General features: G+C 41.4%; 1 protein-coding gene across 1 annotated transcript in view; it reads right to left on the reverse strand.

Moving 5' to 3' along the window:
- The window catches only part of tenm1 (teneurin transmembrane protein 1), a 148,280-nt gene that overhangs the window by 12,716 nt on the left and 118,886 nt on the right, over positions 1 to 16,678 (reverse strand). Inside the window, exons 14-21 of the mRNA XM_060913129.1 lie at positions 16,543 to 16,678; positions 12,428 to 12,547; positions 12,071 to 12,332; positions 11,212 to 11,479; positions 10,883 to 11,026; positions 10,535 to 10,784; positions 8,768 to 8,788; positions 8,422 to 8,654 (exon numbers count right to left, since the gene is read on the reverse strand). The exon at positions 16,543 to 16,678 is cut by the window's right edge and continues 75 nt beyond it. Coding sequence (XP_060769112.1) covers positions 8,422 to 8,654; positions 8,768 to 8,788; positions 10,535 to 10,784; positions 10,883 to 11,026; positions 11,212 to 11,479; positions 12,071 to 12,332; positions 12,428 to 12,547; positions 16,543 to 16,678 — 1,434 coding nt within the window. The remainder of the gene's footprint in view (positions 1 to 8,421; positions 8,655 to 8,767; positions 8,789 to 10,534; positions 10,785 to 10,882; positions 11,027 to 11,211; positions 11,480 to 12,070; positions 12,333 to 12,427; positions 12,548 to 16,542) is intronic.

Below are 16,678 nucleotides of genomic sequence, written 5' to 3' on the forward strand. Positions count from 1 at the left end.
TTCAGTCAAATAATGCAACCCATCAATCAAACTCTAAACATTCGTCTTCACGAGCTCAATATTTTTGGACCTTTTCAATGGCGACGAGTCAAACCTGTCATGTTTTATCATCATTATGAGGACATTTTGTCCGCACACAGGGTCCTCACACACACACACACACGCGTACACTAGATAAACACCATCGAACATCTGATCAACTTTAATTGGTACAAGTGTTTTGCCCTTCACGAGTCTGAAAAACAGAGGACTCTCTCTCTCTCTGTCTTTCTGTCCATCTCTCTCTCCATTGTTCTGGGCCGTGTGAAGGACATGAGAGGGTGTTACATCTGTTCTTTAGCACAAATAATTAAGGTCGTTAGTCTCATTAAGTCAGTGATATTCCACCTAATTAGCACTAATAACGTGATATGTGTAAACAAGCTTATCGACTGTGTGTGTGTGTGTGTGTGTGTGTGTGTGTGTGTGTGTGTGTAGATTTAATATAAAGTGTATAAAAAGCAGAGAATGTGCACACACACACACACACACACACACACACACACACTAATCTTTCTGACGTATTTCAATGAAAAAGAAACTTTCTTTTGCTTTGTAAGAGGAAAAAAAAAACAATGCTCGGCTGCGGAGGGAAATTGAGTGACCTACAAACCAACAGAAAGGATTTTAAAGAGTTTTAAAAATGAAAAGGACAAAAAAATGACTCAACTCAGTGCAAGAGCAACAGCTGAGGATGAGGTGAACTGCTCACTTCCTCCCGAGGAGCAGCTTTCATCTGTTTTTACTGTTATTTCACTTCTCAGAGCAACACAGTTCACTTCACTTCACGCCACATGTTTATTATTAACCAGTACTGATGAGGGTGATGATCTCTCTCTCACACACACACACACACACACACACACACACACACACACACACACACACACACACACACAGAGAATCTGTCTGTGTCTCTGTAATCTGTATTGTAATGTTTTGTTTCATTCTGAATGTGAATTTTGCACTTTTAAACTTTCTCCCGGAACTCGGCATCTCAGGTGAAAATTCAAATTCAATCCAAATTGCTTGAAACTGCTCTCACTGAATTCAGAACTGAATGCAGAACAACTGACTTTTTACAGAATCAAAATGTTTATCCATTCTTGAGATATTACAAATCATCAGAGGTGGATAAAGTTCCCGACTTCATTACTTAAGTCCAGAGATGGACATTCATGAAGTACGTTTACTTAAGTACACTTTTTGAGTATCTGTACTTTACTTGAGTATTTTATTTTTATTGTTTTGGAAACTTATGACTTTAACTTCACTACATTTGAAAGACAAATATCGTACTTTTCACTCCGCTACATTTCTGTCAAGCTCCTCGTTACTCGTTACTATGAAGCAGCTTTGAAACTGGATGTTTTTTCTTTTCTTTTCTAAAACGTGATTGGCTTTTCGCAGGTGACACTGAGAGCCGATCAGTAATCACTAGGGTCACGTCACGTCCATAGACTGGATAAAATCAAGCTCGATTATTTCTCAGCAGCGTTATTTAACACGATCGGTTGATGGCAGAATGGAAGGAGGCGGTTCTTCTGGGGAACGCACACACGCATGGCCATACCTAGAACCGATGTTTCAGTTTTCTGAAAGGATTAAAGATGCGTTTCGTTTTAAATGTTTGCTTTGTTTACCAAAAACGAACCACATCACGGCCTACAAAAACTCGCCGTCTGACCTGCGGAAGCATATTGAGGGATCTAAACGTTTTACTCCAGGAGAAAGCTTGCAGTGAAGTTTTGTGCGCTTTTAGAGCCAGCGATAACGTTGCAAACGTAGCTGTGCAGTCTGGTTAGTCAAATGACTTTCTCTGGATTTGCCCGCCAAGTTGCCGTCGCCTTGTCCACGGCTAGCATTAACACATAGCTAGTTAACTTGGACACTGTTAGTTAGCATGTAAAAACAGAGTTACGCTAACATGAATAATGTTAACTTATCTGAAGTCCTTTCAGAAATATGTTTGAGCATAATCTTGCCAAATAAACAGAATGTCGAAATGTTTCTTTTCTAGTAGCGTTAGATACACAATATGATTTCGAGTTTGAAAAGAGTTTGCTAGCATGTCAGGTGGCGCTTCACTGACTAGCTAGCTTAATGTTAAACCACCATGATGCACAGCATGCGCTCATTTTTTAAATCCAATCGGTTATTTCAGAGGCATTAGGTTTTGTAAGCGTTGTGGCAATAATACAACAATGCGCTGACAGAAAATGTACTTTTAATACTTACAGTGGTGCTTGAAAGTTTGTGAACCCTTTCGAATTTTCTATATTTCTGCATAAAGATGACCTAAAACATCATCAGATTTTCATACAAGTCCTAAAAGTAGATAAAGAGAACCCAGTTAAACAAACGAGACAAAAAATATTACACTTGGTCATTTATTTATTGAGGAAAATGACCCAATATTACATATCTCTGAGTGGCAAAAGTATGTGACCCTCTAGGATTAGCAGTTAATTTGAAGGTGAAATTAGAGTCAGGTGTTTTCAATCAATGGGATGACAATCAGGTGTGAGTGGGCACCCTGTTTTATTTAAAGAACAGGGATCTATCAAAGTCTGATCTTCACAACACATGTTTGTGGAAGTGTATCATGGCACGAACAAAGGAGATTTCTGAGGACCTCAGAAAAAGCGTTGTTGATGCTCATCAGGCTGGAAAAGGTTACAAAACCATCTCTAAAGAGTTTGGACTCCACCAATCCACAGTCAGACAGATTGTGTACAAATGGAGGAAATTCAAGACCATTGTTACCCTCCCCAGGAGTGGTCGACCAACAAAGATCACTCCAAGAGCAAAGCGTGTGATAGTCGGCAAGGTCACAAAGGACCCCAGGGTAACTTCTAAGCAACTGAAGGCCTCTCTCACATTGGCTAATGTTAATGTTCATGAGTCCACTGTCAGGAGAACACTGAACAACAATGGTGTGCATGGCAGGGTTGCAAGGAGAAAGCCACTGCTCTCCAAAAAGAACATTGCTGCCCATATGCAGTTTGCTAAAGATCACGTGGACAAGCCAGAAGGCTATTGGAAAAATGTTTTGTGAACAGATGAGGCCAAAATAGAACTTTTTGGTTTAAATGAGAAGCGTTATGTTTGGAGAAAGGAAAACACTGCATTCCAGCATAAGAACCTTATCCCAGCTGTGAAACATGGTGGTGGTAGTATCATGGTTTGTGCCTGTTTTGCTGCATCTGGGCCAGGACGGCTTGCCATCATTGATGGAACAATGAATTCTGAATTATACCAGCGAATTCTAAAGGAAAATGTCAGGACATCTGTCCATGACCTGAATCTCAAGAGAAGGTGGGTCATGCAGCAAGACAACGACCCTAAGCACACAAGTCGTTCTACCAAAGAATGGTTAAAGAAGAATAAAGTGAATGTTTTGGAATGGCCAAGTCAAAGTCCTGACCTTAATCCAATGGAAATGTTGTGGAAGGACCTGAAGCGAGCAGTTCATGTGAGGAAACCCACCAACATCCCAGAGCTGAAGCTGTTCTGTACGGAGGAACGGGCTAAAATTCCTCCAAGCCGGTGTGCAGGACTGATCAACAGTTACCGCAAACGTTTAGTTGCAGTTATTGCTGCACAAGGGGGTCACACCAGATACTGAAAGCAAAGGTTCACATACTTTTGCCACTCACAGATATGTAATATTGGATCATTTTCCTCAATAAATAAATGACCAAGTATAATATTTTTGTCTCATTTGTTTAACTGGGTTCTCTTTATCTACTTTTAGGACTTGTGTGAAAATCTGATGATGTTTTAGGTCATATTTATGTAGAAATATAGAAAATTCTAAAGGGTTCACAAACTTTCAAGCACCACTGTAAGTATTTTTAAAAGCAAGTACTTCAGTACTTTAACTTAAGTAAACATTTGACTGGAGAACTTTCACTTGTATCGGAGTCACATTTGACCAGCGGGATCTGGACTTTGACTTAAATCATGAAGTTGGGTTCTTCGTCCACGTCTGCTTAAGTCAAAGTGCAGATCCCGCTGGTCAAATGTGACTCCGATACAAGTGAAAGTTCTCCAGTCAAATGTTTACTTAAAGTACTGAAGTACTTGCTTTTAAAAATACTTTAGTATTAAAAGTACATTTTCTGTCAGCACATTGTTGTATTATTGCCACAACGCTTACAAAACCTAACGCCTCTGAAACAACCGACTGGATTCACCGACTAACGTGTAGAACCTGTAAAATAAACAGCTGGTAGAACGTTACAAAATGAAACACAACTTACAACGAAGCAGAATCAGCAATACGATGCTCGCTAGTTTTTCTCTTTGTCTACTGGTAAAAAATACATAGTAGCTACAGTAATTATGCAACGTCACAAACGCGACAATGTTAACGTTACCAAGGACAGAAATGTGAATTCACAAAATGAGCGCATGCTGTGCATCATGGTGGTTTAACGTTAAGCTAGCTAGTCAGTGAAACATCACCTGACATGCTAGCACTTTTTTCAAAAACTCGAAATCATATTGAGTATCTAACGCTACTAGAAAAGAAACATTTTGACATTCTGTTTATTTGGCAAGATTATGCTCAAACATATTTCTGAAAGGACTTCAGGTAAGTTAACATTATTCATGTTAGCGTAACTCTGTTTTTACATGCTAACTAACAGTGTCCAAAGTTACCTAGCTATGTGTTAACGCTAGCTGTGGACAAGGCGGCGGCAACTTGGCGGGCAAATCCAGAGAAAGTCATTTGACTAACCAGACTGCACAGCTACGTTTGCAACGTTACCGCTGGCTCTAAAAGCGCACAAAACTTCACTGCAAGCTTTCTCCTGGAGTAAAATGTTTATATCTGCTTCTGCAGGTCGGATGGTGAGTTTCTGGAGGCCATAATGTGGTTCATTTTCAGCAAACAAAGCAAACGTTTAAAACAAAATGAATCTTTATTCCTTTCCCCAGCAGAACCGCCTCCTTCCATTCTGCCATCAACCGATCGTGTTAAATAACGCTGCTGAGAAATAATCGAGCTTGATTTTATCCAGTCTATGGACGTGACGTGACCCTAGTGATTACTGATCGGCTCTCAGTGTCACCTGCGAAAAGCCAATCACGTTTTAGAAAAGAAAAGAAAAAACATCCAGTTTCAAAGCTGCTTCATAGTAACGAGGAGCTTGACAGAAATGTAGCGGAGTGAAAAGTACGATATTTGTCTTTCAAATGTAGTGAAGTTAACGTCATAAGTTTCCAAAAAAAATAACACTCAAGTAAAGTACAGATACTCAAAAAGTGTACTTAAGTACAAAACTCAAGTAAATGTACTTTGTTACTTTCCGCCTCTGCAAATCATAGACTGAAAAAACAGCTCAATTTTTATTAAACAGCCGTAATATTCTGTATGAGGGTCACATGGTCCAAAACGGGCCTCATTAACCAATGAAATCAAATGATTTTTCTTCATAACTTTTTTATTTTTCAAGATATTTACATGGAAATTGGCAGCACACAGATGGTTGGATACTGAACACAAAGCTTGAAAAATTAGTAAAAAACAATTCTGCAAATTTGCATTTAATTAGTGTTAATTATGCTAATTAGGTAAAAATGTTAAATCTGTAAACTCAATAAAAAAAAACCTAATAAAAGATTAGTTCTAATCCCCTCTTTGTGCTCCGTCGGCCTTTGTATTTTTCAGTAGTGCCGACTAGTGTTTATATGAAAGAATATAAATGATTATTTTGATTAATATTCACGGCTTTCAAGGTGAACCTCGAAAACACTGTCTGATCCACATCCAATAAACAAAACAATTCACATTAACTCCACTGAAATCGACACTCGCGTTTCTTACTTCCGGTTTTTAAAATCTCATTCCGACCACAAAGATCTCAATATTTTTCACCAAAACAACTCCAGTTGTATTCTAAAATAGTGATTTATTTACAGGAATCAGTTTGATTTGAAAAAAATAAGTAGGTAAAGCTATGAAAAGTCACTTCAAAGTCTCCTGTGAATCAGAACATCAAAACTAGCAGAGGGAAAATGTTGCTGAATCCTTCATCAGAAACAGTGAGAGAACATCGCTATAAAAGTGATCTGATTGATATTGACGAGTAATCCAGTGGGAAACCAATCAGGAGAGAGAGAGAGAGAGAGAGAGAGAGAGAGAGAGAGAGAGAGAGAGCCTGAGCGCTTTCCCGTGACTCAAAAAGAAAAGCACCGTCAGTTTCCCGACGTCCCGCGAGCAGAGTTTTTACTCCGTTGTACCGACTTCAACCTGCCGTTCCTCCCAAAGCACTGAACAGATCTTAACCACATACATTTCTTTGGAAAGCAGAGATTATAAGCTTTTTAACGAGAGTATTCACGATAGAAAATATTCAAGAGTTAAGCAATGACAGGTTTGGAAACTTAGATGAGCGTCTGCATGGACAATTTCCACACCACGGCCAGCGAGCATCCGATACGCCGAACTAAAGGTTTTTTGTTTCATTATAAATGTCCATGTTTTTCTGTAACCACCTTCATGAGGCAGCAGAGCGGAGCGTTGTGGTGGGAGTGGAGTGGTGAGGAGTGATGTCATAGAGAGAATGATGTCATGTTTATGCAAATCAATCAGTGCATTTACATGCACATAGAGAAAATCGAATTTCTGCCGTAGCTCGACTGAAATCGAAGTTCTAAATGCCATGGAAACACCTTAGCTCGGCTGAAATCGAACCGAACTGGATTTCTCGTAATCGAGCTACGCGACCTAGATTATGCGATTGTAGCCGAGCTACTTAGTGCATGTAAACCCTATCGAGCTACGGAGTCGAGCTACTTACTTCAGCACTGCCCCTTCCGGAAGTGACGAGTGACGAGACCACAAGCAGGAAACACAACAGCCTCGGTCGGCATGACAACAGCAGTAGTAGCGAGCAGCAGAAGAGGTCAGGAGGAACAAGGAGAACTTTGTTTATACTCTTGAATAGCTCTTCTTCATGATGACAACCGGAAGTGTACCAACACGATGGGGCGTGTAGCGCCACCTGTGGCTCGGGTGCACAGTGTACCTCACACAATAGCTCGATTTCCTTGTGTGCATGTAGGACTGGATTTCTCTGGCACCCCTGCTGGGACCCTTAGCTCGATTACCGACAGCAGCTCGAGTTGGATGTGCATGTAAACGCACTGAGTGTGTTGAAACTTTCCCGTACAGTACACTTGTGCTCGTTCTCCTGAGTGCACCATCAAGGGCCCTTTCATTTCATCCAGGGCCTCCAGAACACCCATAATGCACTGAGGTGTTGGAATGTGGGTGGAGTTTGAGCTGATAGTTTAATAAAGTCCGTGTGTGTGTGTGTGTGTGTGTGTGTGTGTGTGTGTGTGTGTGTGTGTGAGAGAGAGATTTGATTCAGCCTCGTTAATCTTAAGCCTCACCTAGAGCCTCGTTAGTCCAGGTGATTAATTAGGTAAGTGTGATCATCTATCTTCCAACACACACACACACACACACACACACACACACACACACAGACACACACACACACACACTCTGCGCTCTCTGGAGTCTGAAGGAGAGATTAGAATCGTGACGGACTGTCAGCTGTCTGTCAGTGTGATTGACGGGGAGGAAGGGAGAGTGATGAGGGGGCGGAGCTTAATGATGCTCCATCTGAATTGGCAGAAAACTGTCATCTTTCCATCATCTCTCTCTCTCTCTCTCTCTCTCTCTCTCCATTTCATCTCTCCCTGTCTCTCTCTTCCTTGATCACACCACTGTTTTATTACTTCTTCCTCCTTTCTCTCTTTTCTATTTCCTTGACTTATCTATCTATCTATCTATCTATCTATCTATCTATCTATCTATCTATCTATCTATCTATCTATCTATCTATCTATCTTTCTTTCTTTTTTCTTTCATTCCTCGTATCCTAGGTTTCTTTTTAATCACTCTTTAATCTCTGTTATTCTTCCCTTCTTTCCTCTTTTCTTTCCTGCCTCCATTTTATTAATTTTCACCTTTAATCTCTCCTTTTTTCTTTCACGTTTCCCTGTTCTCTCGTTTCTCTTTTCTGTCTCTCACCTCTCTCACGAGACACTCTCTTCTCGTTCTTTCCTTCTTCTTCTTCTGTTTGCGCCGTGAGATTAGTCTTTCTTCTTGTCCTCCCTTTCATCTCTCTTCTTCTTTCAGTTTCACCCAGTACCTCACCCCAACCCTCTTTCTTTTCCATCACCTGTTCCTTGCGCTTACTTTTCCAGCGCTTCCTCTGTTTATCTCTCACCACTTTTCCTCCATCTCTCTCTCTTTCTTTCTTTTCTTTCTCACACTCAGAGTTTTTTGTCTCTTTTTTCCGAAACACAGACCAGTCTTTGTGTGTGTGTGTGTGTGTGTGTGTGTGTGTGTGTGTGTACCTTTAGGAGCAGTGAGCGAGGCGTATGTGGCTTTGCCTCCGTCTCCGCACTCTTTCAGGCTGAAGTGAGTGCACTTCTCTCCGGTTCCTGCCACCACCTCTGCGTTGCGCCCAACATCGCGCACTTCACTCACGGAAATGAGACGCAGCACCTTCAGACCCACTGAGTCCGAGACGTAGAGAGAGTCGCTTACAGGATCCACCGCCAGGTAGTACTGATGGACAGAAGTTCCACTGAGGGAGAGAGAGAGAGGTGTGACTGAGGGCGTACTCTGTGTGTGTGTGTGTGTGTGTGTGTGTGTGTGTGTGTGTGTGTGTGTGTGTGTGTGTGTGTGAGCCAGACGTACCTCTGTCTGATCTCTCGATTTCTGCAATAATGAAACAGAAAGAAGTTAAACAAACAAACCAACAAACAAATAAATAGCATGGTTTTCCCCAAAGCGTTTTAGCGTGTCAGGCCCGATACGCTTGCTCTGTTTGCCGATCCGCTTAGTCGCTTTAGTTAAAATCCGATACGCTTAGATTTATACCGATACGTTAAATTTCCTACCCACAAGTCAGTAGATACATAGAAGAGCAAATAACAGATCCATTTACATATCGATTGATATTTGTGCCGTCTCTTTTCCAATGTTTGTGTTGATTCTGTCAAAGTAATATATCCGTGTGGTATGATGTAAACAAACTAATCGAAAGAAAACGTCAGACATCCCGGAATTTTCCGATTCATTATAAGCGATCTCATTGGCTGCCGATGTTGTCCCCCACCAGACGGACAAAGCCGACTGATTTTAATCACAAAAGTCTGACCTCGTCTATTATCATCATGGCTTCGATCAAAGATTGGTTGACTAAACGTCAACAAACCCACGTGAGTGATAGCGCACGAAACCAGACAACTGTCATGACAATGAAAACGTCGTCAATTTTGATCACAGCGACTGACTGGACAATTTGATCCACATCAGCATGGATGACAGTGAGATGGACGATGAGAGCGTTGCCCAACATTGGGCCAAGCAAACGCCAAGGAGAATTAATCTGCTTTAAAGGAGGAGAAAACTTAATTCATTAGTTTGGGTTTGCAGAAAGATTCTGTACTTATAAACACTCTCACGAAGTGAAGTTGTCCAAATGTGTCAAATAATAATCATAAGCATTTTTGGCAGTGTGATGTCACTGGGATCCATTTAACAAAAGGCGGCTCCGGATTATTCTTTTGTTAAAGGCTCACCGTGACATCACACTGCCAAATACGCTTATCGTTATTATTCACAATTATGCTACATTTGACACTTATTAACACATTCATGAAGAGAATTTGTTAAGTACATAATCTTTCTGCAAACTTAAATGTATGAATTAAGTTTTCTTTTCTTTTAAATATGTTTTAATCTTAATCTAGTCCATTTAATAAAGTGCCAAAATTTAAACTTTATAATATGCAGTTGCCTGACTTTTCTTTTCAGTGCATCGTAGTTCTACATATATTACGGTAATTGCATCCGAAACATTCTAAATCATTACAGTTATAGTAATACAGCAACTTATTTTAAGGTGGCAGGTCTTAGGTTCAGATCCCTTTGTGATCAACAGGAGGTCATGATGATCGAGTCTCTTCATTGGGTTGCATAAGACGGAGCAAACCACTGTTCATATTTTCACGCACATTTTTGTTACAACACGACTTGATGATGGATAATTAAGGGATCCCGTAGATTTTCAGTCGATCATAGACCTCAGTAATCTACAACAAAACTGTTTAACTTGCATGTTGAACTTTAAGGTGAAATTTCAAATTTGTCCACATTAATACTATTTAGGTCAGAAATCATTGAAACACTGGGAAAATCATGGATCTAAAACCTCTCAGAGACCCTGAAAATGCACCTGAGAGCATCCATTTTCAATAAATTTTCAGGGGAGGGCATGCTCCCGGACCCCCCAGTTTCACTTCGCACCTTTGGCGCTCGCTTTCGCGCCGTTGGTGCTCAATTGTCTGTGTATTATCATGCCAGAATTTAGGGCTTTAATTTTTTTTCTGGGGAAAACACTGAATAGGAATAGATGAGAGTGAGTGAGTGAGTGAGTGAATGGTTACCATGGCAACTGACCTGAGCTCCAAGAGATTGATGCTGACTCCGTTCGGTAAGATTCTACGGACGAAATTGAAATCCCCGACATAAATGCTCCCGTCCGATCCGCACGCTAACGCCACCGGAGAGAACAGCTTCTGATTGGCTGCCAGGCCGTTACAGCTCGGGCATGTGAGTGGACGGACCGCCCCCGTCCCCATCACCGTGGAGATGAGCGGGGGCTGATGGGAAATGTACATGTTTTCCCCGTCCCCTTTGTAGAGTATTCCTATAAAAAGAAAGACGGGTTTCAGTGAAAAGTGAGAGTGTGAGAGAGAGAGAGAGAGAGAGAGAGAGAGAGAGAGTGTGTGTGTGTGTGTGTCTCACCGCTCTCCACGTGCAGTGTGTGATGTTTGTCGAGTGTCCAGCCGCCCAGCTGCGATGAGATCAGTTCAGCGCCCTGCAGCTCCACCACAATCTCCTCCCACAGGATGAAGTCTGGACACACCTCGTACTCGTACCCTACAGAGACTACACACACACACACACACACACACACACACAATGAAACAGAGATACTGCATTAATTAAAACTCTCTGCTTATCACCACTTAGCCTGCTGTGCGCGTGTGTGTCGAAGTCCAACTGTGAAAAGAGCTTCGTAATTACTCACAGGTTAATCACACACACACACACACACACACACACACACTGACCGAGTGCGTGTGTGAGGCCGCTGACCAGCTGTCCGTACACATCTGTCTTGTTCCAGCTGTAGACGTAGCTCAGATTCGGTTCCGCGGCAAACGATTTGGAGACCAGCGTCCCCTCCACACACACTGAGACATGGACCTTCAGCAGCCCCACCGGGATGATGGGCGGAGTCAGGAGCACACGCAAGAGGGACAGGTAACCCGGGGCGCGGGACGACACGTAACTCAACTTCACAAAACTTCCTGCCATCTCGATCTCCTCCTGGACCACCTACAGCGACAGAGAAGAAAAAAACAACAACAACAACAAAAAAACGTCGAGAAACAGGAAGTCGACTCTCAGCCACCGCCGTAATTATAAACCAACTATTTATATACATTTACACAGAATTCTGGATTTTGTTTGGTTGGAAGGTGTTAATTAATTTTCTAGAAAGTAGCACAGGTGTAAATCACAGGTTAATATTCATGTGCTCGTTCTAATACGTCATCGTTTCTATAGCAACAGCTCATTCACAGGGACTTCAGGCAGATTGGATTAAAAGATCTTTGACGTGGTGAAGTTTTCTGTGAGGAGACGTTTATTTAGCGTTGATGGAAGGAGTCTCCAGTGTCAGCACTTTGTAGCAGTCAGGGGTAAAGCCGGAACTTTAGGTTTTCCGACACCTTCAGGACGGAGGAGTTTACGCTTCTTTGCGGTTTCTCGGCCACATGACAAGCTGCGTTTGTAAAAATCCGTTTATGTGGTTCTTCCACCGTACAAGTCCCTGTGAATGAGCTGCTGCTACTGAAACAATCACGCATAATAAAGTATTAGATTTTGGAATGGGCGTGGCATGACATGGGTCGTTACTGTATGTACCTGTAGCTCAGGTATGACAGGTCCTCTTTCCTCACACTGTCCAGCAAACTGCGTGAGAGGAGCGGGAAGAACAACAGGATTCGGCCCAACCAGGTTCTTGTGTTCACACGCAGGGGGAGGAACCTCAACTCGTGACATCATCACCCGCTCAATGACAACAAAGCGATTCCATGGCAACCAGACAGAATGAGCTTGAGGGAGGAAAGGCACTCGCTGGAAAAGCAGGGTCACAGATGCGCCCCCTACAGCCATCAGGTCGAAACTACAGCAAAAACACACCCATTCGTTCCTTTATAGAACTCCTCTCCTCTGTGTACGCGACCTAATTTGCGTTGGATGTGTTTTTGTGTGTGTTACCTTCCATCCTGCCGGCTGAGTGTGAAACCGTATTCTGGTTTCTGCTGAAACGTGATGTTCACACCAACCAGCGGAGTTCCATCAGGTGCAAACACACGACCTCTGATCACACACACGTGGCTGGAAAAGAAACAGTGACCACACAATCACAACAAAAATCACGCCAGATTGACCCAAGTGTTACCACAGAGTTACCTCAGTGGTTATCACAGAGTTACACCTGAGTTACCTCACAATTACTTTTGAGTCATGTCCAGGTTCTCTCAGTTACCTCAGGACTACTCCGTAATTACTTCAGACTTTACTTTAGAATCACCTCAGAGTTACCCTCAAAATTACTGTCGTCACCTCCATTACCTCAGTTACCACAGAATTACTACACAGTTGCCTCTAAATCATTTCAGTTCCCTAGAGTTACCTCAGAATTACCACAACATAACCTCAAAAAGCCCAAAGTTGCCTCAAAATTACCATAGAGTTACATCAGAATTACCAGAGTTACCCCGAACTACCTTACAGTTACCCAAGTTATTGTAACTTCAGAACAACCTCAGAATTACGAGAGTTATATCAGAATTACCTAAAATACCTCACATTTCCCTCAAAACTACCTGTGTCTACAGATTTACCTCAGAATTAACAAGTTACATCAGAATTACCCAGAGTGACATCAGAATTACCCAGATTATCTCACATTTACCTCAGAATTACCTGAGGTAAGCCCAGACATTCCCCAGATTAACCCAAATTACATCAGAATTACCTCGCTATTACATCAGAATTACCTAACTTACCTCACCTTTACCTCTGAAATACCAGAGTTACCCGAAAATTACCTCAGAATTACCCAAGTTACATCAGGATTACCCAAAATAACCTCACATTTACCTCAGAATTACCTCAAAATGACCTCACATTTACCTCTAAATGAATTGGGTTACGCCAGAAATATCACAGAATTACCAGAGGTACCTCGGAAACATGTCAGAATTACCCATGCTATATCTAATTTACCTCAGAATTGGCCAAAACATTTCGGTAATGCAGACAGTTATGTGACAAAATACTGAACACAAAATTTCTGACATAAAATAAAATTTGACTAAAAATATATTAATCCTTTGGGGTCGAGAGCTTTGCTGACGAAGCTCGGCAGGTTTACAATGAGTAGGTCATGTATTTAAATAAATATGTTCACGAGTTTTTTTATCATACAAGCATGATAAACATATCACCAGAAACTTTATATTTTACACTTTCCTATGTGCCCACTGCCAAATAATATTATAGTTTTCAAGTCACCTAAATTAGAAAAAACATAAAACTTGTCACCTTACTCAGTCACACCGGAGTCGGCGCGCTGAGCGAGCAATTATGCATTCATAAAAGACTGTTCCCATGGTAACGGCATGATAATCACTTTCACCCTGTTTCGATTGGTCTCTCTTTCATGGTGGGAACACCCACCGTAAACAGAATAAAATCTGTCAGACATAGTTCAGGCTATTTGGAGGTAAAACTTGTTGCAAAATGGCATACAGATTTTACACGCTTCAGATGATTCAGGACAGCGATTCAATTCACGATTCATTTCATGATTCAGGACAGTGATTCAATTTCAGGACAGCGATTCAATTCATTATTCATTTTATGATTCAGGACAGTGAATCAATGTTAGGACAACAATTCATGATTCATTTCACGATTCAGGACAGCGATTCAATTTCAGGACAACAATTAAATTCAGGCGGCACGGTGGTGTAGTGGTTAACACTGTTGCCTCACAGCAAGAAGGTCCGGGTTCGAGCCCCGTGGCTGGCGAGGGCCTTTCTGTGCGGAGTTTGCATGTTCTCCCCGTTTCCGCGTGGGTTTCCTCCGGGTGCTCCGGTTTCCCCCACAGTCCAAAGACATGCAGGTTAGGTTAACTGGTGACTCTAAATTGAGCGTAGGTGTGAATGTGAGTGTGAATGGTTGTCTGTGTCTATGTGTCAGCCCTGTGATGACCTGGCGACTTGTCCAGGGTGAACCCCGCCTTTCGCCCGTAGTCAGCTGGGATAGGATCCAGCTTGCCTGAGACCCTGTAGAACAGGATAAAGCGGCTACAGATAATGAGATGAGACAAGTCAATTCATGATTCATTTCACAATTCAGGACAGCGATTCAATTTGAGGACAGTGAATCAATTCATGATTCATTTCATGACTCAGAACAGCAATTCAATTCATGATTCATTTCACAATTCAGGACAGCGATTTAATTTCAGGACAGCGAATCAATTCATGATTCATTTCATGACTGAGGACAGCGATTCAATTTCAGGACAGCAATTCAATTTCAGGACAGCGATTCAATTCATGATTCATTTCATGACTCAGGACAGCAATTCAATTTCAGGACAGCGATTCAATCCATAATTCATTTCATGACTCAGGACAGCAAATCAATGTTAGGACAGCGATTCAATTCATGATTCATTTCACGATTCAGGACAGCAATTCAATGTTAGGACAGCGATTCAATTCATGATTCATTTCACGATTCAGGACAGCAATTCAATTCATGATTCATTTCACAATTCAGGACAGCGATTTAATTTCAGGACAGCGAATCAATTCATGATTCATTTCATGACTGAGGACAGCGATTCAATTTCAGGACAGCAATTCAATTTCAGGACAGCGATTCAATTCATGATTCATTTCATGACTCAGGACAGCAATTCAATTTCAGGACAGCGATTCAATCCATAATTCATTTCATGACTCAGGACAGCAAATCAATGTTAGGACAGCGATTCAATTCATGATTCATTTCACGATTCAGGACAGCAATTCAATTCATGATTCAGGACAGCGATTCAATTTCAGGACAGCGATTCAATTTATGATTCATTTCATGACTCAGGACAGCGATGCAATTTCAGGACAGCGATTGAATTCATGATTCATGTCACGATCCAGGATAGCGATTCAATTTCAGGACAACAATCCGATTCATTTCACGATTCAGGACAGCGATTCAATTTCAGGAGAGCGAATCAATTCATGATTCATTTCATGACTCAGGACAGCGATTCGATTCAGTCTTGAGAACAGTGATGATGAGTGGTGCCTTTTATTATTATTATTATTATTATTAATTAATTAAGTTATTTATTTATTTATTTGGAAACTCCGATTCGAACCAGCTGAAGATCAGCTCAAGTAAGTGCAAAATTTATTTCTCCTATTTCTGATAAGCAGATCGGTTGATATGCGTGCGCTGTAGTGCATACACAGGAAAAATGACTGAGCAATTTTATCCAGAATTAAAAGTATTTTCCTCAAAAATAGTTAATTTTGCTGTATTTTGAGTTTAGAGAGTAAAATTTGAAGTCAGAGTTGGAGCAAAATTAGAGAGTAATTGTGTAACAGAGTAACAGAGTTGATTGTGGCTCTGAACTGAGTAAAATAGTACAAGAGTTAATTTCAAGACACACTGAATCAAGTCAAATACCAAAATAAAGTCAAATACCAGATAAATTAAGGTGTTGTAAAAATCAGTTTTAGAACTGTGTTGGAATGTGTGAAAAAACATGACCTTACCCACTGGGACTTGACCTGATGGGATTAAGAGTTGGCAGTGGGAGGGGGTTTCACTCTTCTCATTGAATGGAATGGAATTTTTTTCCCTTCTCATTGAATCCCGCTCCCACTGCCAACCCAAAACAATAGGACAAAACAGAAGTTTTTGATGGCCAGTTAATTGTCCAAATCAGTGGAGCAGATTTAAGTTTTTGTGTTTGAGCCATTCCTCAGACTGAACAGAATCACCTCAAGTGATCATAACGGTTCACCACAATGGGTAAGATCATGTTTTTTTCACACATTCCAACACAGATCTAAAACTGCTTTTTACAACGTCTTCATTTATCTGTTATTTTTTTCAAAGTACAATCATGACATCCAGACTACAGAGAGATTATTGTAGCTGAACTTGTGCTGAATACAAAAAAGTCATATGACTTGGAAAATACTGCTTAGATTTGTTGAAATTGACAAAATCAGAGCATGACAAACTCATTAGAGTGCCAGAAAATACCCTCAGACCCCAGAGGGTTAAATCCCATGTATTACCTGCCATCCCACTGCACATCTCCTGGCAGTGTGTGAGTGTTCCCGGCAAGAAATCGCACTCGCTGAAAAAATGAAGCTGGTGGGCGTGGTCTAAAGGAGGCAGGGTTCTGCTGGATGATATCACGGGGGTCGGGGG

This window comes from Neoarius graeffei, chromosome 28, assembly GCF_027579695.1.
Source record: "Neoarius graeffei isolate fNeoGra1 chromosome 28, fNeoGra1.pri, whole genome shotgun sequence".
Taxonomy (NCBI): Eukaryota; Metazoa; Chordata; class Actinopteri; order Siluriformes; family Ariidae; genus Neoarius; species Neoarius graeffei.